Raw genomic sequence first — 23966 nt, 5'->3', positions numbered from 1 at the left:
GTTATGGTTTGTAGTTCAGATTTTCAAGAAAAGGTTAGGGTGAAGGTTCCAAATTAGGATTTTATGGCCAATGTTAGGGTTTCAAGTCTGAATGTAGGTTTGTGTGCATGTTAACCTGGTAGAGACCTCAAAGGTGGCAATGAGCCCCATCCATCCTTCCTTCCATAAGTTAATTTAAAAAGTGTATACATTTTTTGGCCCATCCCGTGTAATAAAACTGCAATAAAGAATACTAAGAACTAAAGTCAAGGAAAACTACTTGCCTTTGACAGACATGTAATGGAGAAGGAATAGGAAGTACTTTTTTAGCTATTAGTGAAATAAAGAGTTGTGTAGTGTTTAATAAGTGTGCTTGTATTCACACGTGCGTGGTAAAATGAATTTGTATTATTTCATTACAGTAGACTCGCGGTTCGGCAACTTCACCTATTCGCAGTTTTTTTCCCCCCAATTTTCATTTAATTTTTGTCCAATTTTTTTTTCTATTGGTTGAGTTTTTGTTCAACTGTTTATGATGTTTCTTCTTTTCCTTTCCGTTCTTGACAGGAATGCCTGTGGTCAGCAGTGCATCTCCGGACCGGTAACCAGGCGTGTTGGTGCAGTCATGATGAGGCCAGCGGGGTGGTTGACTCCTTTCTCCCTGGTGGTGGTGGTGATGCAGGTGTCGTCTGTGGAAGAGCACGAGTGGCACTTCAATGCAGGTAAGAAACCCCTTATAAATAGACTTTACACCGATTTTTATCGGCGTTATCGGTATCTGCCGATAATTACCATTTTATGCTGATCGGCTTTGTCGTAATTCGCCGCTCCGCAAAAGGCATTTACTCCGCGTCGCAATCGTGCACAGTATATTTGAATCCAAAAGCTAGTTTATTTTTGGCCTTGTCGCGTGTCTTTTGGCGTAGTCCTGTAAATATCTGACGGCCAATAAAGTTAGACAGACAACACGTATCAGACTACAAGACAAATTTACACTTTCAAGATTGAATGTCAGACTACTGCAATAAAATCTTGTATTCCGATACCACCGCATCACGTTTTTTATGATCATTGGGCTTTATCTTGTCAACTCAAATGCGACCGGATACACGCGTTACCGTGGCGATGACAACAAGAGTGGATCGCGCCGACTATATTATGAGGACAAAATGGGGGAAAACGTGTGTTGGTGGTCACTGGTGCTCAGGACAGGAGAGGACGTTCGTTTATGTTCACGTACTTTTAATACGATAACTGCTCGCAAGCAGGCAACAAAACTTTACGTAGCCTAGCAAGCTACTGCTAGCACTGACGGTTGTACGTAAACATGCCGTCGTTCTGTCGAATCATGCTCTAAAGTTTCGGTGTGGGTGAAGTAATTTAATTAAAAATAAAGTAACTTAATTACAGTAAGTTAGCACCCATTATTTCTGTCATGTAATGTTGGTTTGACCTGACTGATTAGAATACACGATCTGACTCGAGCAGTGATTTCCAACCTTTATGGAGCCAAGGAACATATTTTACAATTGGAAAATCTCACGGCACACCAACAAACAAAAATGTCACAAAAAGTGGATGCATTAATTACTGTATTTACTTCCTGCCATCTAATAGAGGACCATTAATCTGTTCTGTCTGTCACTATGCCTCACTAGCATAAATAGAGGAACAAAGATACATTATTTATTGTAAATATAATTTTTTGAGCAATTAAGTACACAAGTATATACAGTAAATGAACAGGTCATTTAAATAGACACATTCCTCCATCTTTGTGATCTGATTGGTTATCGTTTTTTTTAAACTCGCTGATCGGTGATCTGCCCCAAAAATCGTGATCCTCTAAAGCCTACTTATAAATCACTTTTCTCTTGGGATGGAGAATTCAAACACATTTCCATGATTGATGAATCAGGAAAATCAGAAAATTCAGAAGAAATAGGATGTGTATGTAAAGTTTAATATAATTCTTGATCGTTGGGGTATTTTGATGAACGTATGTCACAGACGTGTTACCAAAACATGTGGTAGCTCTTTTAAACTGCAGAAAGTTGCATTTCATGTCTCCTTTCAAGAGTTGACTGCTCAGCCCATATGATTTCTGTTGCTAATCAAAGCAGAACCACCAGGTGTGAACCTTGACTGGTCTCATATTTTGATTATCATGTCTTCGATTCAATATCATGGTACATCATGTTGAGTCACCAAAAAAATATGTATTCCTAGGTTTTTATATTACTATGGTTTTTTTTTAACGAATAAATACAAGCAGCCAAGTACAAGCTTTCTATTTCTTATTTAAAACAGTTAAGCAGAAAATTTTAGTATGACAATAAATAATGGAAGAAATAAATAGAATAGGCCTAGCCATTTTTGTTAAAAAAAAAAAAAAAAAAAAAAAAACATACTGCAGTGCTACAATATATTGAATAAAAACCATCTATTAAAATAAGAGCACAGGAAACCACCTGAAAATGCAAAACGCCTTGAATTAGATGCCGTTCAAAAAACAAAACTAATTGAGCTCTACAAAGTCTGGTTTAAAAGTGGCTCTTTCTGCAGTGACCACATCTCTGGCTATGATATTACATTATTTATTACGTCACATTATTATATAATAATAAAGGTGTTACCTTTTCTGTAAAGTGGCTACACAAAGGGATTTTATATTGTAGCTCCATCGTCATCAACAAGTGATGAAACCCGGAGTCGTCCACTATGGGATGCGGCCGTAAAGCTTTCGCTATGAAGCCCGACTTAATTTCTCCTTGTTTGAGTTAGCCTGGATTGTGTACAGATTTTTTGGCTGAGCCGCCAGGCTGTGCATTTTGCTTAGTCAGTGTAGTTAGCAACTGGGGTGGAAACGGCTAATGTGATTCCTTAGGTTGGTGGTGTTACCGACATTTTTGTATTTGTGTGTGACAGGCTTAACACAGAGTGTGACTTGTCCAGTTGGCAGTTCCCTGTTTGTAAAATGCAAAATGTATCCAAATATCCGCTTTAAAAATAGCTTCGGGTGTTCTTAACTTTTAGCTGGTGGCCGAATGAGGTCATTTACTGTGTATGAGAGCAGTATAATGCTCTGGAGCCTCCTTCCTACCGGGCTTCCAATATTCTCCTCACATTCTCTAATCCGGGATTCTCATTCATGTTCCGTTATCAACAGGCTATATGCAGTGTGTTCTCTCCCTGTCTGCCAGCCAGTCGAGTGTAACAGGAGAGTGAAATCGTTCCCACCCCGCTCCTCAGGACTGCTAATGCACAGCCACATTATGAAGTGTCAGTCAAAGTATCAGGGAGGAGGGTGGGCGTAGGGAGGCTTGGTGAGGGGGCAACCAGGTATAACGGGACCGCTGGGTGTAATATCTGACTAAATCTTAAACAGGGCTTTTGTGTTCATATCGGAAATGGCAACAATAGTTTCAATAAATTCATTATGCGGCTTGTTTGTGGCGCAATGCTTTTGAGAAGTACAGTGTACTATGTAATATTAGGACACATGGCCACTACAGGAAACTGTAAGTGAATTTGGAGTTTATTATAATTGCTTCCACCCTTCTTAGGAGACGTTCTACAAGATGTTGGAGTGTTTCTGTTTTTGAGACTTTTTTTTTGACAGTAGTGATAGACATTAGACATTTCCTTGATTCTCTATGCAGAGGGAGCACAGTGAGCTAGTGGTTAGCCTATTGGCCTCAGAGTTCTGTGGTTTGGGTTTGAATCTCTGCCCCGCCTTGCTGTGTGCCGTTAGCATGTTCTGCCGGTGTTTGCTTAGGTTTTCACCTGGTACTCCGACTCCCTCCTAGATTCCCAACACATGCATTTTAGGTTTGTTGAAGCCACTACATTGTCAAACATGCCCGTAGGTGTGCGTGTGAATGGTGGGTTGTCTGTGTGCTGCGATTAGCTGGCGTACTGGTGTACCCTCCTCTAAACTCAGCCGGGATAGACTCCAGCTCACCTGCGGCCTTGTTCCTTTTCTGGCATGAGTTCTGGAGTCTTCTCATGATGGACATCCCTACCAAGTTCCATAGAGTTGTGGTTCAAATTTTGTAACAATCTGACAAACTTTCTTGGACGAGTTCATCTCTGAAGACCCCTGGGGAGAAGACCTCAAAAAGGCAGCTTCAAACCAAAATATCAGACTTCCTGTTTTTTCAGGCATGGGTTCTTGAAAATGTTGTACTGGTCTACTCATGATAAACATGCCTACTAAATTGCTTTTAGGGTTAGGGTTAGCCCTGACCCTAATAACGACAATATAAATAAAGCAATTGAGGGTCTTCACATGAATGAAGGGGAATGTGTAAAATGTGTAGAGGAAAGTTGAAACCGTTGAGTGGCAGTGTGATGAGGTTGATTTAATGTCGTGGGCACCTGTTTAATGGGTGTGGATCAAGCATGTGCGTGTGCTCCACCCTATAAGCTTTTTAACGTTTGCCACTCGGCCCCAAATTCCTATGTGGTGACTCAATGACAGCGCCCCCTCCTGCTCTCCCTTCCTCTCCTGTAAGTACCCTTCTCTACTTTATCGCCACACGACCCTCCCCTCGGAGCAGACAGCCTGCTCGTCTGTGTAATCCCACGCTATCTGGATCGTTTGATAATGTCTGCCGCCGGAACGGAGTTGTCCCAGACACCCGAGAGTGCTAGTTTGTCTTCCTACCACCAGCGCCCTGTTTTTTGTCACTCCTTTTGTTCCCTGTGCTGCAAATCCCCCACCGTCAGGGCTCAGTGTAACAGGAGCTGCGTCGCACAAAAGGTGGAATGTGAAGGGTGTTGTCATGGATGGGACAAGTCACCTTCCTTCCCCGAGGTCTAATCCAGTGATTCCCAACCACATTGGTGTGCCATGAGAAATCTTCAGGTGTACCACGGGAAATTATACAAATTATTTAATTTCTGAAAAATAATGTATGCTACCAATGTATAGCGACAGGCACAATAATTAAATGCTCTTCCAGTAGATGGCAATTAACATCTGTATACGCTTTTCATGACATTTTTATTTGGCAGTGTGCCGTGAGATTTTTTACTCATTTAACATGTGTGCCTTGATTCAATAAAGGTTGGGAAGCACTGGTCTAATTTATGAATATTTTGTTCGTATTTGCGTTGAAAAGACACTCAAAAGACATTTGATTAGGTACACGTGAATGAGATTCAAAACTTAAGCTGCCTTGACAAAGATAAGAATGCTTGATTTTTATATGGCAGTTCAGTCGCACCGCTATATTGTTTTGAAAAAAAATTTTAAATGGGTTTTTACAGTATATTTACTTCCTGTAATGCCCTCGCATGTAGCCAAATTGCAGTTCAATGAGCATCTAAAGTAGGGGTGTCCAAACCTTTTCCTTCAAGTGCTGCATAAAGAAAAATCAAAGGATTCAAGGGCAACTTTGACATCCATCCATCCATTTTCTGTACCGCTCTATCCTCACAAGGGTCGCGGGCGTGCTGAAGCCTATCCCAGCTAACTTCGGGCGAGAGGCGGGGTACACGCGGAATTGGTCGCAAGCCATTCTTCAACTTAATATGTTAAACACAATAAGACCAATTGGTAATTGATCAGGCTGCCACCCACCCTTAAAAATAAATTGTGGGCCAACAAATACTTCGGGTGTGGTTTTAACTTGCTGAGTTTTTAAGTAATTGATGACAGAAATAAGGGAAGTAATATGAGTATGTTTGACGGGGAAAAATGTTTTTCCCTTCAAGACAGATACGAGCAAAACGGGGAAATTACAAGCAAATTTATTGCTAGTTTGGAATTCTCTTGTTATGCAACACCAAAGTCCGGACGTATTCCCAACAATGACATAACAAGCCAATGCTCCGTGACCAATGATGCTGGCTGATGGAAGGAATGGCGACATTCACTTTCTTGCGCACTTAAGCTCTATGGCGATAGCAATGTGGCTCATGGGTCTTCTCTCCCTTTTCTTTTTATCTCTCCATCCCCTTCCTGTCTCTCTATCTCCAGCAGCTCAGTGTCGTTTTGCCCTGGGGATGGAGGATGGCAGCATCCAAGACTCTGACATCACCGCCTCCAGTGCCTGGTCAGACTCCACCGAGGCCAAACATGCAAGGTCAGTGAGTTGAACCAGTCAGTCAATTATTTTCACAGCCGTTAACTGCTTCATCTATGTTAAAGCGTGGGTCAAAAGTTGGTATACACTTTTTAGATCTATTAATTATTTCCAGGTACTACCATGAATAATGGCAAATAATTTCACTCAAGAACAATGCAAGTGGATTCTGAAGCAGTATTAGCCTAGCCCCGAACCGAAGCAAGGCAGAAAAGTAGTTTTAAGCAAAGGAATGAAGGATACAAAATAAAAAGTGGGTACGAGGGAAGGAAGGAGGAACTAAGGAGGCAAAGCGGAAAGGAAGGTAGCAGGGAAGGACTGAAAGAAGAAAAAAGTCTGAGGTAGAAGGAAGACAGAAAAGCAGGTTTGAGCGACATAGAAAAATGTGAATGAAAAACAGGTGTGTTGGAAGGAAGGATGTAAGAATGCGTGAATAAAAAGAGGGAAGAAGGGAAGGAAAGAGGACAGCACGGAAGGAGGTCAGGTATAGAAACAATTCCAGGAAAACATCTGAGGTGGAAGAAGGCAGGAAAGAAAGAGGTAAAGACAGACAAGTAGGTTTATGCAAATATTTAAAAAGAAATAATTAAAAAGCAGCTTAAGGAAGGAAGGAGGGAGGGAAGGAAGGAAAGAGAAAGAAAGAGAGAGAAAAAAAGAAAAGAAAAGATGCCAGGGTAAAAGTTCAAGGAGTTGGAAGGCAGGAAAGGGAAGGAAGCAGAAAAGTAGTTTTCAGCAAAGGGTGCAAGAATGAAAAGCAACTGAAGAAATAAGGAAAAAAAATGTATTTTTATGTAATGAAACATTAATTAATTTATGTAATTATTATTTTGTAATGAAACATTTTGTAGACTTACTTTGGCCATGTATATTTAGTTACTGTTGCACCACCAAGAAGAACGACAACAAGAATACAATGCACCCATTTCAATAACAGTGTGCGTACAGGATGATGACACTCAATGTTGTTTATTTCTGCTAAGTCAGAATCAGAATAATCTTTATTTGCCAAGTATGTCCAGTTGGAGCCGCTCTAGTACGACAGCAGACAGTCAATTGACAGAGAACACTTTGAGACATAAAGACATTGACAAGAATACAGTCACTGAGCAATAAAGGGTTAATAGTTATCTGGTAATGCCGGTACATTTTTTTATTTTTATTTTTTTTAACTCAAGTCAAAAGATTGCCAGCATGTTGTAATGGAATTGTAGGTTAGGTGTTTAAGAAGTTGATCGCAAGAGGGAAGAAGCTGTTGGAATGTCTGCTAGTTGTAGTTGGCATTGATCGGTAGCGCCTACCTGAGGGAAGGAGCTGGAAGAGCTGGTGGCCGGGATGTGGAGGGTTCGAGAGGATTTTGCACGCTCTCGTCTTAGTTCTGGCAGCGTGCAAGTCCTCAAGGGTGGGTAGGGGGGTACCGACAATCCTTTCAGCAGTTTTGATTGTCCGATGCAGTCGGAGTTTGTCCTTTTTTGTAGCAGCACCAAACCAGACTGTGATGGAAGAACACAGGACTGATTCGATGACCGCTGTGTAGAACTGCAGCAGTGAGGCGAAACATGCAAAATAAGAGGCATCAAGTTCTTCCATTCAGTAATAGGCAAGTCTGCTCAACATCTCTCAAATGTTTTATTTCAAACAACGCGTTGCAATGGAAGATCATGTATGGACCCCCCCACCCCTCCATCCTAAAGCAATTTGTTTGAGGCTTATTCTGACAGAAGATGACAGTGTGTGTGTTTGTAATCACATTACCTACTTATCTGTCTGGCAGCAAAGGCTGTGAGAGCAGGTTAGGCCCCGCAACGCGCTCTAATAACCATGTGCAGGAGCGATACGTCGAGTTTGTGTGGGCGTGCGCCCATTTGGCAGAGAGTCCAACCATGTGGAAATGATTATTAGCTGCGGCGCGCTCTAGGAGACACAGGGGAAACGCCAAGACGGACAGAGCGCTGGACGGGCGGCAAAGTAAACAAGCAAGGAGAGATGGCGCTAAAAACATGGGAGAAATAATTTGAAAGCAAGATTTGAGAACAAAGGGGAGGGAAAGGATGTATACACGGACGATTGCTGTATTGCAGCATTAAAGCTTCCAGAAAATGGGAATCGTACAATAGTGACAGGAGGTACAAGCTATATCGTATGGATGTAGAGTGAACGCCCTTTATCTCTGACTTTGGGCGAGAACCAGGGTAAAACCTGAACTGGCAATGGCAATACGAACCCAGATCTCCTGACTGAGAGGCAGATGTGCCACCCATTGTGCCACCGTGCTGCTCGGCACTGTCCAAAAAGTTGAATTTTCCTGATAAATTTTCATTGGAATTGAATATGACAATTTATTAACTTTTTGTACAGTAGGTTTGAATGTGTTATCATTATTTTTACAGTATAACTTATTTTATATATTGTTCTAATATATGTAATTATATTCATATTATATTTTAGTAATTTGTAATTTTTTCTGTTTCAAACTCAAAAGTTGGACCTACATGCTTTTTTTTTTTAATTGGACACAGACTATATGTTTTGATTAGCAGCTTCCTCCTGACAGAAATGTTATTTGGCTTTTTATCAGACTATATTTTTATGGGCGGCACGGTGGACGACTGGTTAGGGCGTCTGCCTCACAGTTCTGAGGACCGGGGTTCAATCCCCGGCCCCGCCTGTGTGGAGTTTGCATGTTCTCCCCGTGCATGCGTGGGTTTTCTCCGGGCACTCCGGTTTCCTCCCACATCCCAAAAACATGCATGGTAGGTTAATTGAAGACTCTAAATTGCCCGTAGGTGTGAATGGTTGTTTGTTTATATGTGCCCTGCGATTGGCTGGCAATCAATTCAGGGTGTACCCCGCCTCCTGCCCGATGATAGCTGGGATAGGCTCCAGCACTCCCGTGACACTTGTGAGGATAAGAGGCTCAGATAATGGATGGATGGATATATTTTTATGGCTGTAACTAACAGTTGTTTAAATAATCAATTAATGTGTCAATTATCTTTTTCAATTAATCAGTAAGATTTATCCATCCATCCATCCATTTTCTGAGCCGCTTCTCCTCACTAGGGTCGCAGGCCTGCTGGAGCCTATCCCAGCTATCATATCAAAAATATATTTCTAGCCCTTTATGAAAAAATGTGGTCATTATTTCAAATTGACAATGTAGAAAATGCAAAAACATAAACTGGTTAAGATCCAGTTACTGATTAGGTCCGTAATATGTTAGAAAATAGGCAAAAATGTTGATCATTGTTTTCCAAAGTCAAAGCAGATGTTTGAAAAGCTCTTATTTTGATTAAACACAAAGATAATCAGTCTGCTTTCATAGCGGAATAAAGAAATCAGAGAATATTTACTCTTCAGAGCTGTTAATGGCTCTAAATAAGTAATCAATTTTCAAAATAATTGTCGATTAATTTGATAATCGATTAGTTGTCGATTAGTCAATTAATTGTTGCACCTCTAATATCTTTATGGGAAAATTGGGAGGGGGGGGGGGGGCAGTCAATTTTGTAGCTTTCCAATATTATTATTGCTCCATTGCTATAGCGTGATATTGTCTTTAAGTTCTGCAATTCCCACCCCTAGAAGCAATATAATGCATTAATGCAATTAGCTGGCGAGCAGTTGACGCCCAGCCCTGCTCATCTTCCCATCACGGGCCTCTAATGTGTGTGAAATCATCTGGCTGTTTCCTGCTGCATGAGCTCACCCTCTGAGGGGAGCAGCATCACTGTCTGCATGACGCCATCAATTTAATGATTGGTTTTTAGGTGGTCTGAGCAACGCGCTGGGCGTCCTAGGAGGAAATTTATGCTGTTAATTTGTGTGTGTGTGTGTGTGTGTGTGTGTGGTGGTGGCCCAAGAGGAGCTGCTGTAACACAGAGTCCAGCTCCCTTCGTTTCCTCTCCTTCAGATGTGCATGTGTTCTGTACATTTTCCCCTCTTAAGAGTGGTTGCAGACAGCGTTGTCTGTTTGTATGTGGGCGGCTTCTCGCTGCGGAAGCCATTATGCACTGGTTTGTTTTGTACCAAGCTCTCGGTTTAACCTGTGCATGCTGCAGGCACTGTTGTGGGAACAGTCGAGTTAATTGTTTATTTATTACATACTGTCCTTTTGCTAGTTGGCCATCATTTGTCACCTGATGTAAATGAGACCCGTGTCCGTCTTCAGGTTGAGCACCGGAGAAGGGGACGGAGCTTGGTGCCCCAAAGGCGCCGTCTTCCCCGATGGATCAGAATACCTTCAGGTTAGCGGCACGCGGCCAGCTCACTTTGATTTATAATCTCATTCGCCTACTCCTCGTCTGCACAAGCAATGTTATGTTGGAATACAGTCAAACTTTTAGACTCCAACACTCCTCAAGTCGTACAATGTGACCACAGTTTTCTGGAAAAATACACACCACAAACTTTTGAACCATGTACAGTATTACTTCAGCTCTCTGAGCATCTACAGTGGGTATAAAAGTTCTACATACTCACTGTTCAAATGCCGGGTTGCCTGCGGACTACGGCTTGTGCTGTAAAATGTGACACCATCAGAGGCACTTTTTTAATTTAAAGTAAGCAGACAATGTCAGGAAAATCCTTCTAGAACATCTGAACTTTATTTGGGGTTAATCAGTTGCATGTTGTGTTCTGACTCCCATTTAACAAGTTTGAATGGGATTGGTTAATTCCGAACACAGCCACATCGCCAGTTGTAAGAGGCTGTGCACACTTGTACAACATTATTTTTACTACTAAAAGATTTCCTTTTTTTTCCAATTGAGTTGTACAGATTAGAAGTCACAATGGTTGAAAAGGTTATGAAATTGTTTCTCTTGATCACATTTTTTATATCATAAAAACAAGGCTGTGTAAACTTGTTATATCAACCATATAGTAGGGATCTGTAAACATTTGTGGGCCATAATTATTTTCAAAACAGACAGCGGACCCAGGCCATTCATAGTTGAGGAAAAATAGTTAAATGTGGATGCAAAAATGCGTTAAAAACATAATAACAATCTATTCTCATTTTTAATTGCATTACAATATTCCCACACTATTCCTGGAGGATAGAGACTGAGCCCTGCCACGAATAGTGAAAACCGCCGAGTAATTGATGTCCCCCTACCCCTATATAGCTTTACAACTGCCTATAGATGCCCCTAGATGCGTATGGCAAAGCGCTACTTTTATATTAGATATGCCTTTGGCCTGAGCACAACAACAGCAAAGGGGTGAATTGTTATGCAAATAATGCGGGATAAGTGCGAATACATGAATTTGCGAGTAGCAAATCGTGGATATGTGGAGAACACAAAAATTAATTTTATTCTAAAATAAATTAATACATTTTACATCTGTCATTTTTTTTTTTTTTTTTTACGAATGTTTTATTTTTGCAATTAAATAAATGAATTAACCAACTATTTAATGAGCTAAATACATAAAATGACTACCTTTTTATACCCTTTGCTATACCTACAGTATACTTCAAGACTGTCTGATTCAGTCAATGAATCGTTAATAATAATCAAGATGACACACTTTCAAATGTTTACAAAGGTTCCACTAATTCAAGCATGGTCGGAACGCCGTCTGTTCCTACTCCATCTTTAAGATAAACTGACTGATTCCCATTTTCCTCCAGGTGGACCTGCGCAAACTGCATTTCTTGGCCCTGGTGGGCACCCAGGGTCGCCATGCCGACGGGCACGGCCAGGAGTTTGTCCGTAGTTATCGCCTTCGCTACTCTCGTGATGGCGTGAAATGGATCACCTGGAAGGACCGCTGGGGCCAGGAAGTAAGGATAGAATTGAAGCGTGTTCATTAAGTGTTAGTGTTGGCAGGACTTCATATTCCTGTCGTTTATATATAATTCATCTTGTATGACTTTGTAAGTGGAGCCATGCCAAGCTGTAACAAAAGAGCCCAGTGGGGCTTTTTCAGCTTAATACAAAGACACACCTGTGCAGAAAGCAGCCATTGTTGGCTCCCTGTCCAATGTTTTCTTTAGTGATCAACTCTGGACTGAGCTTGTGTGCTCGACAGTGGGAATTGGACCTCACAGCAACAATGTTTTAAAGAGGACGGTATTATTCTTCATCTGCCTCAGATAAGTCTAAAGATAGCACACCAGTGTCAATCTTTGCTCAAATGCAGTAACTGCAAAATATTGCCCGACCCCCATCTATCCATCCATTTCCTTTACCGCTTATCCTCACTGGGGTCGCTTCACTCTGAAATCAGTTGGTACGTTCAAGCCATTTCATTTGAGCTTTTCTACGATTAAGAACATGACACGGCCTGAATAGTAAGTCCAAGACTTGGGTGGCCGGGAGACTAAGGCTGTGTTCGGAATCACTCCCTATCCACTAGTATATAGCAAAGGTGGGAGCATGGTACATATAGGTATGGGCAAGACAAAGGTAAGTCTCAAATTAGTCCCAAGTTACTGTGGCGAAAATCAATAATAATAATCCCCAATAATACCAAGCAAGTGAGTTTAACCAAGTCGTAAGTCAAGTCATAAATTTTGCTCAGTCACAACACAATATACAGTATACGAGTCAACCCATTGCAAGTGGCATGTATGTATACATGTCTATGCTTCACGCATTGATAATTGCAGTTTTTAATGGTATAGTTTCAAGTTTCAGTCTCCGTCTTGGTCTTATGTCAATGCATGTCTGACATGAAGCTTAGTTAATGTTTGACCAGCTATTAGTGAGCTAAATTGTGACGTTAACATACAGTAGCTTACCTGCGTTTGTAGGTTTTATAGTGACAGATAACGTTTAGTGTCGTATTTGTTGTGTCCCTTTACCTTTGAGTAGCAAACCTTGTATGTTGCATTCTCTCTTTTTCCCAATTTGATCAAAAATGTAATCCTTGAATCAAAATGCAATTATCTTTGGATCTCCATCCGTGATATGTGCTTTATGTTGCGGCGACACTCCGTCTCATGGTATAGTGGTGGTTCTCAGGTTTATGCCGTGCAAGACACCCTAAAATAGTTTTTGGTGTGTTCCCCCCCCCAAACAAAAGGCATACGAGCTTAAGTGCAGATTTTCAAATGTAAACAGGGACTCGTCAAGTCGTGTAGTTCAAGTCATCTTTCATATACGTTTTAGTGCCAAGCAAGTCTCAAGTTCTAAAATTGGTCACTCAAGTCTGACTTGAGTCAAGTCATTTGCCTCGAGTCTCCCACTTCTGGTATCTACTGCCCTATATAGTGAGTTTGCCATTTTGTGCTTTTTTTCGAATGTGTAGTGAGTGTACTTTATAGCCTTCAGTGTATAATGCCTTCAATGTATTCCACAGTGCATTGTAGTATATTTCAATAGTGCCGAAGTTAGAGTTCCTTTGAGAGGGCCAAATGTTTGGAGATCTGTATTCAAGCCAACCATCTTTTCTTTGTAGTGCTACATCAAAGGACTTCCTTCAACCATTTGTAAGTTTATTAGGGTTTTCCTTCTCCGCCCAGACAGTAACATGTCTTGGGTGCACCCAGGGAGGGGCTAATTCCACACCCAGAGAATTAAACCTTGATAAACTGAGATCCAGGGGTTTTCGGGGGCTTTTTCGTTGTTCTGGCTATGTAAGCAGCTGTTATGACACTAAGGCTTGTTCAATAAATCGAATTAGCCCAAACGGCAAGTGTCTCAAAGTCTTCATTCATTCCTGCCCAACGGAAGCCAGTGTTCTCCCGGGTGACCTCCGACTCGGAACCACAGGCGAAAAAATCCACCTCAGCATCTTGAAAAGTAGTGAAAAGCCGATGATGAGCACTGGAAAAGCAATATCTCCCATGATGCATTGCGGCAAAACAAAAAGGATTTCCACTTTCTCGGGTATTTTCTGATTCTTTGAATGTGATAAATTCATGAGTTGTGGTGAAAATGTCTTTAATGTAAGTAGAGCAACACATAATGCTTTTTTAACGACACCTTTCATGTCACTCAAGGTCTCCTCAAAGGGTTAAAGGAACAATATAAAAATTAAGAAACACAAAATGAACAAAATACAGCAAAGCAGTCTTTAAAACAAGAATCAATACAAGATTAAAATAGTTACAGTAAATGTAAAAGAAATGTCTGGGATAGGCTCCAGCACGCCTGCGACCTTAATGAGGATAAGCGGTACAGAAGGATGGATGGATGGTTTTGAGTAATGGTTTGAATGTGATGCCGAGAGAGTCCAAGTTCCTTGTGTGAGGTGGGGGCTGAGCGACTGAAGGCTCGTGACACCGTGGTGTTCGACGAGCGGGAGGTTGAACAGAGGAGGATGACCTAAGAGTGGTCTGTTAATGTGGAGGAGGTTGGTGAGATATTGAAGGGTGATGTTATTGATGGCTTTCAATGTGAAAAGGAGTATCTTGTGTGTGAGATGCAGTGTGTAAATGGGCAGCCAGTGAAGTTGCTACCATCACAACACAGATGGACATAAAGTGCTTTGTAATTATTTTTAATCATTCATTGATTCATTCTCTTCCGCTTTTCCGAGGTCAGGTCGCGGGGGAAGCAGCTTAAACAGGGAGCGGCCACTTCGTCCAGCTCTTCCAGGGGGTTCCCGAGGCGTCCCGTATGCCAGCCGGGAGACATAGTCTCTCCAGCGTGTCCTGGGTCGTCCCCTAGGCCTCTTCCCGGTGGGACGTGCCCGGAAAACCTAACCAGGGAGGCGTCCAGGAGGCATCCTAATCAGATGCCTGAGCCACCTCATCTGGCTACGCTCTATGAGGAGGAGCAGTGGCTGGACTCTGAGCGCCTCCCGGATGACTGAGCTTCTCACCCCATCTCTAAGGGAGAGCCTGGACACCCTGCATAGGAAACTTATTTCGGCCGCCTGTATCCGCGATCTTGTTCTTTCAGTCACGACCCACAGCTCGTGACCATAGGTGAGGGTAGGAACATAGATCGACAGGTAAATCGAGAGTTTAGCCTTTCGGCTCAGCTCCTTCTTCACCATGACAGACAGATACAAAGTCCAAATCACTGTAGATGCTGCACCGATCCGCCTGTCGAGCTCCCGCTCCATTCTTCCCAAACTCGTGAACAAGAGCTTGAGATACTTGAACTCCTCCACTTGGGGCAGGAACTCATTCCTGACCCGGGGAGGGCACTCCACCCTTTTCCGACTGAGAACCATGGTCTCAGATTTGAGGTGCTTATTCTCGTCCCAACCCCTTCACACTCTGCTACGAATTGCTCCAGCGAGAGTTGGAGATCATGGCTTGACGAAGCCATCAGAACCACATCATCTGCAAAAAGCAGAGATGTAATACTGAGGTCACCAAACCGGAACCCTTTAACACCTTGGCTGAGCCTAGAAATTCTGTCCATAAAAATTCTGAACAGAATTGGTGACAAAGGACAGCCTTGGCGGAGTCCAACACTCACTGGAAACGAATGCAACTTACTGCTAACAATGTGGACCAAACTCTGACACCAGTCGTACAAGGGACCAAACAGCGTGTGTTAGAGGGTCCACCAACGGGTTTGGGGATTGCGGCCATAACGGGCAGCGACTACCTTACGGCTTCTTCCCAATCCCAACCTTCCAGGGCTTACTGTCATTGAAGTTCTCCAGAAGAACGAGGGAGTGCCCAGCAGGATCGCTCTCCTGACAGTCTTAAACAAAATGTATTTTAAAATACAAACCTTACAAATTTCAGGGGGAAAAAAAATCAATTATTAGTAGCTTAAATTGAATTGAGCTCTTTACTTTTTGACAGGTCCTGGTATTTACAGTACTGTATTTGTTCATTATATATTACGGAAGGTCCACCAACTGACATTGATCCGGTACGTTGTAATTATGCGACAGCAGTGACGACCTGCGTGGTGCTCCAAAACCACTTTTGTTAACTGATGAATAAACGATATAGTCCCCTATATAAAAGTCCCTATATCGTGATTAAGAAGTAAAGAATGATTCCAGAGTTGAATGAATGATTTAAAACACAGCAAAAACAGATTGCCGAGCGATGTCGTGGAGTGAGTGAATATTTGTGCTTGTTCCTCCAAGGTGGTGTCCGGGAACGAGAACACCTACGATGTTGTTTTGAAGGACCTGGGCCCCCCCATAGTAGCCCGCATGGTGCGCTTCTACCCGCTGGCCGACAGGGTCATGAGCGTCTGCCTTCGAGTGGAACTGTACGGCTGTGTGTGGACTGGTAAGTGGATGTCATGTGACCTGACTTGACAAATCTTACCTTTCACGTGGTGAAGGCTGAGTTAATTGTTATTCCTTCCCAAGATGTGCCGTGGACTTCTTTTTTGACTGAATTACTTGAAGTTGTTCTGTTTATTTCCATTGTGCAATGTGGTGGTTATCAAAAGTAACTGGCCAGAGGAGTGATGGTATTAGTCATCACCCACAAACGCTGGTTCACCCCAAGGGCCAAATCCTTAGAAACAACCTCAGCAATGTTGTTTATGGAGTGCAGTGATCTTGACATTAGCGAGACCAATCATCTCTTATAGAAACGCAGGAGGGCAGCCTCTGTGGGTCCAGTGTCAGCAGTGCATTTGCATCTCAAAAAGAAGGAACATTTATTCCTTTGATAATATCAATGTTCAAATTCTCGACTGAGAGGACTGCTGGTTTGAAAGAGGTCTGGACGGCTCCTAAGTCGCGTCACCCGTATTTCGAGGCACATCTGGGACCACTGTACATTGCAGTTACATTGGTATTAACCATGATGTTGACCTAATGACAAATGCGCACAATTTAGACAATATTCATCTTCATCTTCATATGACAAACCAGATAGTTGAATGTTCCATCAAAAGTCCAACATTATAAAGATGACTGTTCATTTACAATGGGTACGGAAAGTATTCAGTCACCCTTAAAATTTTCACTCGTTTTATTGCAGCCATTTGCTAAAATCATTTTTAATTTTTTCCTCATTAATGTACCAACAGCACCCCGTATTGACGGAAAAAAACGGAATCGTTGAAATTTTTGCAGATTTATTCAAAAAGAAAAACTGAAATATCACACAGCCATGAGTATTCAGACCCTTTGCTGTGACACTCGTATATCTAATTCGGGTGCTGCTGTCCATTTCTTCTGATCATCCTTGAGATGGTTCTACACCTTCATTGGAGTCCAGCTGTGTTTGATTATACTGATTGGACTTGATTAGGAAAGCCACACACCTGTCTATATAAGACCTTACAGCTCACAGTCAATGTCAGAGCAAATGACAATCATGAGGTCAAAGGAATTGCCTGAAGAGCTCAGAGACAGAATTGTGGCAAGGCACACATCTGGGCAAGGTTACAAAAATATTTCTGCTGCACTTAAGGTTCCTATGAGCACAGTGGCCTCCATAATCCTTAAATGGAAGACGTTTGGGACAACCAGAACCCTTCCTACAGCTGGCCGTCCGGCCAAACTGAGCAATCGGGGGAGAAGAGCCTTAATTCTAAGTGGTATGTGTGGAGACAACCAGGCACTGCTCATCACCTGTCCAATACAGTCCCAACAGTGAAGCATGGTGGTGCCAGCATCATGCTGTGGGGGTGTTTTTCAGCCGCAGGGATAGGGCGACTGGTTGCAATCGAAGGAAAGATGAATGCGGCCAACTACAGGGATATCCGGGACGAAAACCTTCTCCAGAGTGCTCAGGACCTCAGACTGGGCTGAAGGTTCACCTTCCAACAAGACAATGTCCTTAAGCACACAACTAAAATAACAAAGGAGTGGCTTCAGAACTACTCCGTGACTGATTTTGAATGGCCCAGCCAGATCCCTGACTTAAACCCAATTGAGCATCTCTGGAGAGACCTGAAAATTACTTTCCACCAATGTTCACCATCCAACCTGACAGAACTGGAGAGGATCTGCAAGGAGGAATGGCAGAGGATCCCCAAATCCTGGTGTGAAAAAATAAAAATAAATCAACAAATAAGAGTCCAGTTGCCTCAATTCAGTTTTTGCAGATTACCATGACCTGCATGACTGAGAATCTATACAGACATACAGAGGAGAGGAGGTTTATCACTCTTAAGTACACAACAGAGCACTCGCACAAGCCAAACATACCGGACTTTAGGTGTCAAGTAGGCTCATGGGCAGTTCGAATGTCCTACACATTTTGGGTATGCGTCCTTTTGCAGTGGGTGAAAAATGATTTAGTCAATAATAATGATTCCAAGTGTGTGTGTTTTTCCATCTGTCCCATGCATCGCTTTGAGAGATTGCATCCAATTTACAGGCAGGACGCTGCTTGCCAGCTTGAGTGTCTGCCCTCTGATAAATAGCATTGCTCTCTGCAAAACCCCCAAGCACTCACTGTATTTATGAGTGCTCACCTCTTCTGCAGTCACGTCCCACATCCCTCGTTCATCACTCACCGCCTCAAGATCAGCGCTGTCCTGTTCTTGTGTGCTGGGAGAGTGGCTTATTGGCGTCGGTTCTGATTGTCTGGAGATTAGGCATATATGGCCACTTTTGCACCAGTCATTGCACTTTGAGTGGGTTTGTTTAGGGTCAGGTCTGATTGTCTGGAGTTGGAGATAAGGTTTATTATAGTCTTAATATGGCCGCTTTTGCACCAATCAGCACAGTTTGAGTGGGTTTGTTATGGAATGCAGTGGCGTATGACTAAAGTTGCAGAGGCATTTCTGTACTTTCTCTTGCTACGCAGACAAAACTTGAAAACTGAAATTATGTATATTTTCCAGTTACAAGGCACATCAACATGATTTATTTATTGAGTAGCCGCTTGTTACTTGGCAGAATATGTAAGGTACAAAGGCCAGTAAAACAACTATTTGGGCAGAAGGCTGCCACACACAACAGAGAAAGGACAGGGAGATACTGCAGAAATACTGTACATTGAGGAATTTACTACAAAATGGCACCATAAGCATTTTGAGACAGGTTTATATAAACAATTGGATCTCAGTAAATAAAAATATTAAGCATAATAATAATTTGTTAGTAGTTCAATTCAAAAAGTGAAACGTATATGAAAATACTCTTAAGTCCAATTTCTCCTGAATTTCAATATTAGAAATTACTTGATTTTTGTTTTTTGTTTTTTTTGTTTTTGTTTGTTGGTTTTTTTATGAGCTGTAATCATCAGAATTATAAAAAATAAAATTAATTAGTTAAATATTTCACTCTGCATGTAGTGAATCAATATACAGTGGATCCCTGCTATTAGTGGGGGATAGGGCATGGGTAGGACCTCCGCTGATAATTGACACCCATTTTAATTGCATTGGGGGGTAATTTTTTTCAAACCCCATAAAATCTTGAATAAGCAGGCATAAATTGCCAATTAGTGTTTTCGGGGTTGTTTCCCTACGGAAGTGTATTGCATTCATTTGGATTTATTAAAAAAAAAAAAAAAAAAAAAAAACTTTGAGTAATTTTTTTGAGGGCTCTGTTTTTTTGAATTTTTTTCTGTTTTTCTGACAATTTTTTTTCCACCTGTTTTTCTGACTATTTTTTTCTGAGTTATCGGGACACATCGAACTCACGTGAGAACCTGCGAACCGCAAGTGACTCTTTGTGGACTCCGTAGTAAGCAACATGACCGGCTTATTTAGTTTGATCAAGTTTTATTTTTATATGGGTTTAAGACACTGGGAGATACTCCTGTCTTTGAGTCACATAGATGGTATTGTTATTAGTTATTATTAGACTGAATTGGAATCTGAATCGGCTTCGCCGGCGTATGTACCACAATCCCGGCCCAGCAGTAATCCGCCATTAGTGAGTCCGCAAAGAGTCATTTGCAGTTCGCAGGTTCTCACGTGAGTTCGATGTGTCCCGATAACTCAGAAAAAAATCAGGTGGAAACATTTTTTTTCAGCAAAACAGAAAAAAAAAAAAAAAGATCAGGAAAAACAGGTGGAAAAAAAATTTGTCAGAAAAACAGAAGAAAATAGAAAAGCAGGTGGCTGCCCCAAAAAATAAATAAACAAATACCGTATTTTCACGACCATAAGGCACACCGCATTAAAAGGCGCAGTCTCAGTTACGGGGTCTATTTCTGTATTTAACGCATACATAAGGCACACCGTATTATTGGGCACAGGCATGGTAAAACGTACGCTAGGTTAAAATATATGGTAGCATGCATGCACGCTAAAACAATGTTTTTAAAAAGGCAGCGGGAGCAAAACTGAGTTCGGTTGTACTTTATTATTTAACAATTATTAAACAAGTATTTAACAATGTACTCACATTATTTTTGTTATCAATCCTCATCCACAAATCCATCAAAGGCCTGATCTTCTGTATCCGAAATGAACAGCTGGGCAAGTTCTCAATCAAACACGCCAGGTTCGAGTCAGTCTCGTTGCCGTGTGGCTCCTCAGAAATGATGCCGGCTTTTACAAAAGCTCGAACATATGGCAAGCAGACACGTTAGCCCAAGCATCCACAATCCATTCACAAATTGTGGCGTAACTCGCCCGGCGCTGCCTCTTAGTCTTAGTAAAACTGTGTTCGCCATCTGTCATCCATCGCTTGCATGCCGCTCACAACTTCACTTTGAACGCCCTGTTTACACGGATGTCCAGCGGTTGCAGTTCCTTAGTCAAGCCTCCCGGAATGATGGCAAGCTTCCTCACTTGCTGCACATGGCAGAGTTATTGCACTCAGTCAAATGGTGACTTGAGATGCTTCTCCCGGCTGTTCTTTGCTCATTAATCCATTGCTCGAGTTGGTCTTCCAACTCCGGCCACCTCGTCTTGTTTTTCTTTTTTTTTTCCGCGGAAACTCAGCGTTGTCTTCTTGACTTGGCGAAGCTCGTTTTCCTGCTTATTCTTTGATCTTGAATTCTCTTGCGGCTGCTCGATTCCCATGTTCCTCCGTGTAACTAATAGCTTGGAGTTTAAACTGTGCTTCGTAAGCGCGTCTCTTCGTAGGTGCCATTTTCGGGGATCCTTAGCCAAACCGATGTTGTTTTGCACAATGCACACCCCGGCGCTATATACCTACTGGGGGTGTGGCTTTAGCGTCCTCCTTCACGCACCGTTCCCCCTTCACGTCCGCATGCTGTCCTCAGCCACGTCCGCTTTTCCTCTGTATAAGTGTCTGCAGGAAATGCTCCCAGTCAGTCAAGCAGTCAAAAAAAAAAAAAAAAAAAAGTCAAGCGGAGCGTTCCTCATACAACATTTATAGATGTTGGAACTCGGTGCACACATCCGCATTATAAGGCGGCCCGTCCATTTTGGAGAAAATGTAAGACTTTTACGTGCGCCTTATGGTCGTGAATCTGCAGCTTGTAATGAGTTTCACTTTTAGAATTGAATGACTGAAATATATATTTTTTAAGTTTCAGAAATTCTGATGTATTGAGATGCACCTGTATGTATTTTACAATTGAATCAATATACCATAATAGTGTATAATTTTCATCGCAATGACATTTGCTGGATGTGGTGGGGCACTGCCCTCCCTGTCCCTCATGCAAAATTACTGCCACAGCTTATGAACGGTTTTAAGAGGTACAAAAAAAAAATATGCCTGTACCGTACCACTTGTTGGCATCCTTGGTACCAACAGTAGTGGTGCGGTACTTTGTTGATTGGTCGACTGAGAATGAAGGTACATTGACAAATACAGTACAGCAGTGTTCATGCATGTTATGATTTAGCGCACTGAAAACTGCTCTTGAATGTGTAAAATATTTTGCCAGGAATCATTTATTATGTGTACCAGAGTGCTGTTGATGCCCGCGTAGCCTGATTAGCTCATCCGTTAAGGGTGCGTGGACCCGAGTAACAGAACCTTTGGTTTGTTTGACTAGTTTCAAACCAGAACAAGCATTTCCCCGCCTCGCTGATTGCAAGTGAACGTCTGGTCAGTTCGAGCCGAACATGCAGCGTGTGCTCCTGTGATGAATGGTCGGCATTTCTACAATCATGCCCACTTCTGTCCCGCGTTCTCTTAGATGGATTGAAGGCTTACACGGCTCCAGTGGGTCACGTCATGAATCTGTCAGGCTTGCCAGTCTACCTGAACGACTCCACCTACGATGGCAGCACAGAGCAAGGGTAAGTACCACGTCTTCAACTCCACACTAAAGTTTCAGCTATTAGAAGCAAGTGTTTCCTAAAGATGGAAGATCGGGATCGCGGCCAGCTCTTTCCTTGTGGAAAGGGGACCCGCAGTGTTGTTGTAGTTGCTCAGGGATTTCGAGGCGCGTTTCCTGGCAATAACGTTTTGGCATGCCGCTAGACGTGCTGCACCAGGATTCGTGGCAGGGTCACACTCGCTCAGGCCGTGCGGTTAATGGGCCCGAAATGTTTTGCTTATGAGTAAGCTAACACATTTTGATGCGATCCAGACGTATTCTTGCACAGATGTATGTTAATGGGAGACAGGAGAGTCAGTTTGACCTTGCTGTGTTTGTGTATAAACGTGTACACACGCCTTGGCGATATGGCCTTAAAATAATAAAATAACATTTTCTTCCCCCCCAAAAAGCCTAATTTCATTTATTTTTTATTTTTTTTTATTTTTTTTTCTTTCTCACGAAAATCTGAATTGTAATTTTACTCGTTTCCCTCCCCCATTTTAGCTTTAAAAAAAACAACCTAATGACAATGAAGTTTTCTTTCCCCTTCTCAAATTTGCTGCATTTCTCCTCGTTAGGGCTGCAACTAATGATTCTTTTAGTAGTCAAATAATTTTATTCCAATTAAGCGACAAATCAAATAAAAACAAAATAATAATAATTTCCATCCCATCCATTTTTAACACCGCTTATCCTGGTTAGGGTCGCGGGGCGCTGGAGCCTATCCCAGCTGACTTCGGGCAAAAGGCTGACTACACCCTGAACTGGTCGGCAGACAGTTACAGGGCACATATAGACATGGACAACCATTCACATTCACACTGTCACTGAGTGGGAACTGAACCCGCGCTGCCCACACCAAAGTCAGGCGAGTGTACCACTACAACATCAGTGACTTTAATTTCCATCCCTTTATTCACCTGCACCTCTTCTGATACCAAACAAGCCCTCAAACATTTTTTGACAGCATCAACTTCTACATAAAAAAAATAGAAATACAGTGGTACCTTGACTTACAAGTTCCCCAAATAACGAGTTTTTCGCGTTCGCTACAATCAAACACAGAAATACAAAATGAGAACACTTGCAAGCAGCTACAGCGGGCCATAACGCCTGATGTCATTCACTAGGCCACACCCCTTAAATGCACACATTCAACACTACAATTGTTGTTATGACTCGGCTTATCCCAACATATAATATCCATCCATCCATCCATTTTCAACACCGCTTATCCTGGTTGGGGTCGCGGGACGCTGGAGCCTATCCCAGCTGACTTTGGGCGAAAGGCGGACTACACCCTGAACTGGTCGCCAGTCAGTCGCAGGGCACATATAGACACAGACAACCATTCGCACTCACATTCACACCGTCACTGAGTGGGAACTGAACCCACGCTGCCTGCACCAAAGTCAGGCGAGTGTACCACTACACCATCAGTGATTCCAACATATAGTAATTCAACTTTGTTTATATTTCTTTACATTCTCCTGTTTTATTACATAATAGAGTGCAATTTTTCTATGTTTAAAAACACAACAAAAAAAGGTGGTATTTTTTGGGGGCGGGTGTAATCGACTTTTGGCATTTCAATTGTTTCAATGGTCTATATCTAATTGAAACGAGTAAATTGAGTCACGAGCTTGGCCGCAGAACGAGTAAAACTCCAGGTCAAGTTAAGTCAATGTACCAATGTACGTATTTTTTTCTTTACAGATGATATGGAAATAAGTGCTTCTTCCAGGAAAAATGGCCCATTTGTCAAAACATGTATGTAAACATGATCCTTATAATTTAACGTTTTAAATATTCCAAAATTTAACATAATAAAATGAGCTGTCAAACTGCAAGGCTCGGCTTGT

At 42.1% G+C, this 23966-nt stretch overlaps 1 protein-coding gene across 9 annotated transcripts in view; it reads left to right on the top strand.

Moving 5' to 3' along the window:
• ddr1 (discoidin domain receptor tyrosine kinase 1) overlaps positions 1–23966 on the top strand; it is an 82636-nt gene that overhangs the window by 31141 nt on the left and 27529 nt on the right. For 5 of the 9 annotated variants that reach the window (XM_061776881.1, XM_061776882.1, XM_061776880.1 and 2 more), the window contains exons 2-7: positions 547–701; positions 5966–6071; positions 10240–10315; positions 11707–11859; positions 16083–16230; positions 21979–22081. In XM_061776881.1, coding sequence (XP_061632865.1) covers positions 605–701; positions 5966–6071; positions 10240–10315; positions 11707–11859; positions 16083–16230; positions 21979–22081 — 683 coding nt within the window. In that variant the 5' untranslated portion in view covers positions 547–604. Of the gene's footprint in view, positions 1–546; positions 702–5965; positions 6072–7523; positions 7669–10239; positions 10316–11706; positions 11860–14654; positions 14953–16082; positions 16231–21978; positions 22082–23966 lie in introns of those variants that run through there. The other 4 variants (XM_061776879.1, XM_061776883.1, XM_061776886.1 and 1 more) reach the window with 4 other exon arrangements.

The sequence above is a fragment of the Phyllopteryx taeniolatus genome, chromosome 6, assembly GCF_024500385.1.
Source record: "Phyllopteryx taeniolatus isolate TA_2022b chromosome 6, UOR_Ptae_1.2, whole genome shotgun sequence".
Lineage (NCBI taxonomy): Eukaryota > Metazoa > Chordata > Actinopteri > Syngnathiformes > Syngnathidae > Phyllopteryx > Phyllopteryx taeniolatus.
Note: the sequence above shows the minus strand (reverse complement) of the source record. Positions and strands in the feature narration are given on the sequence as shown.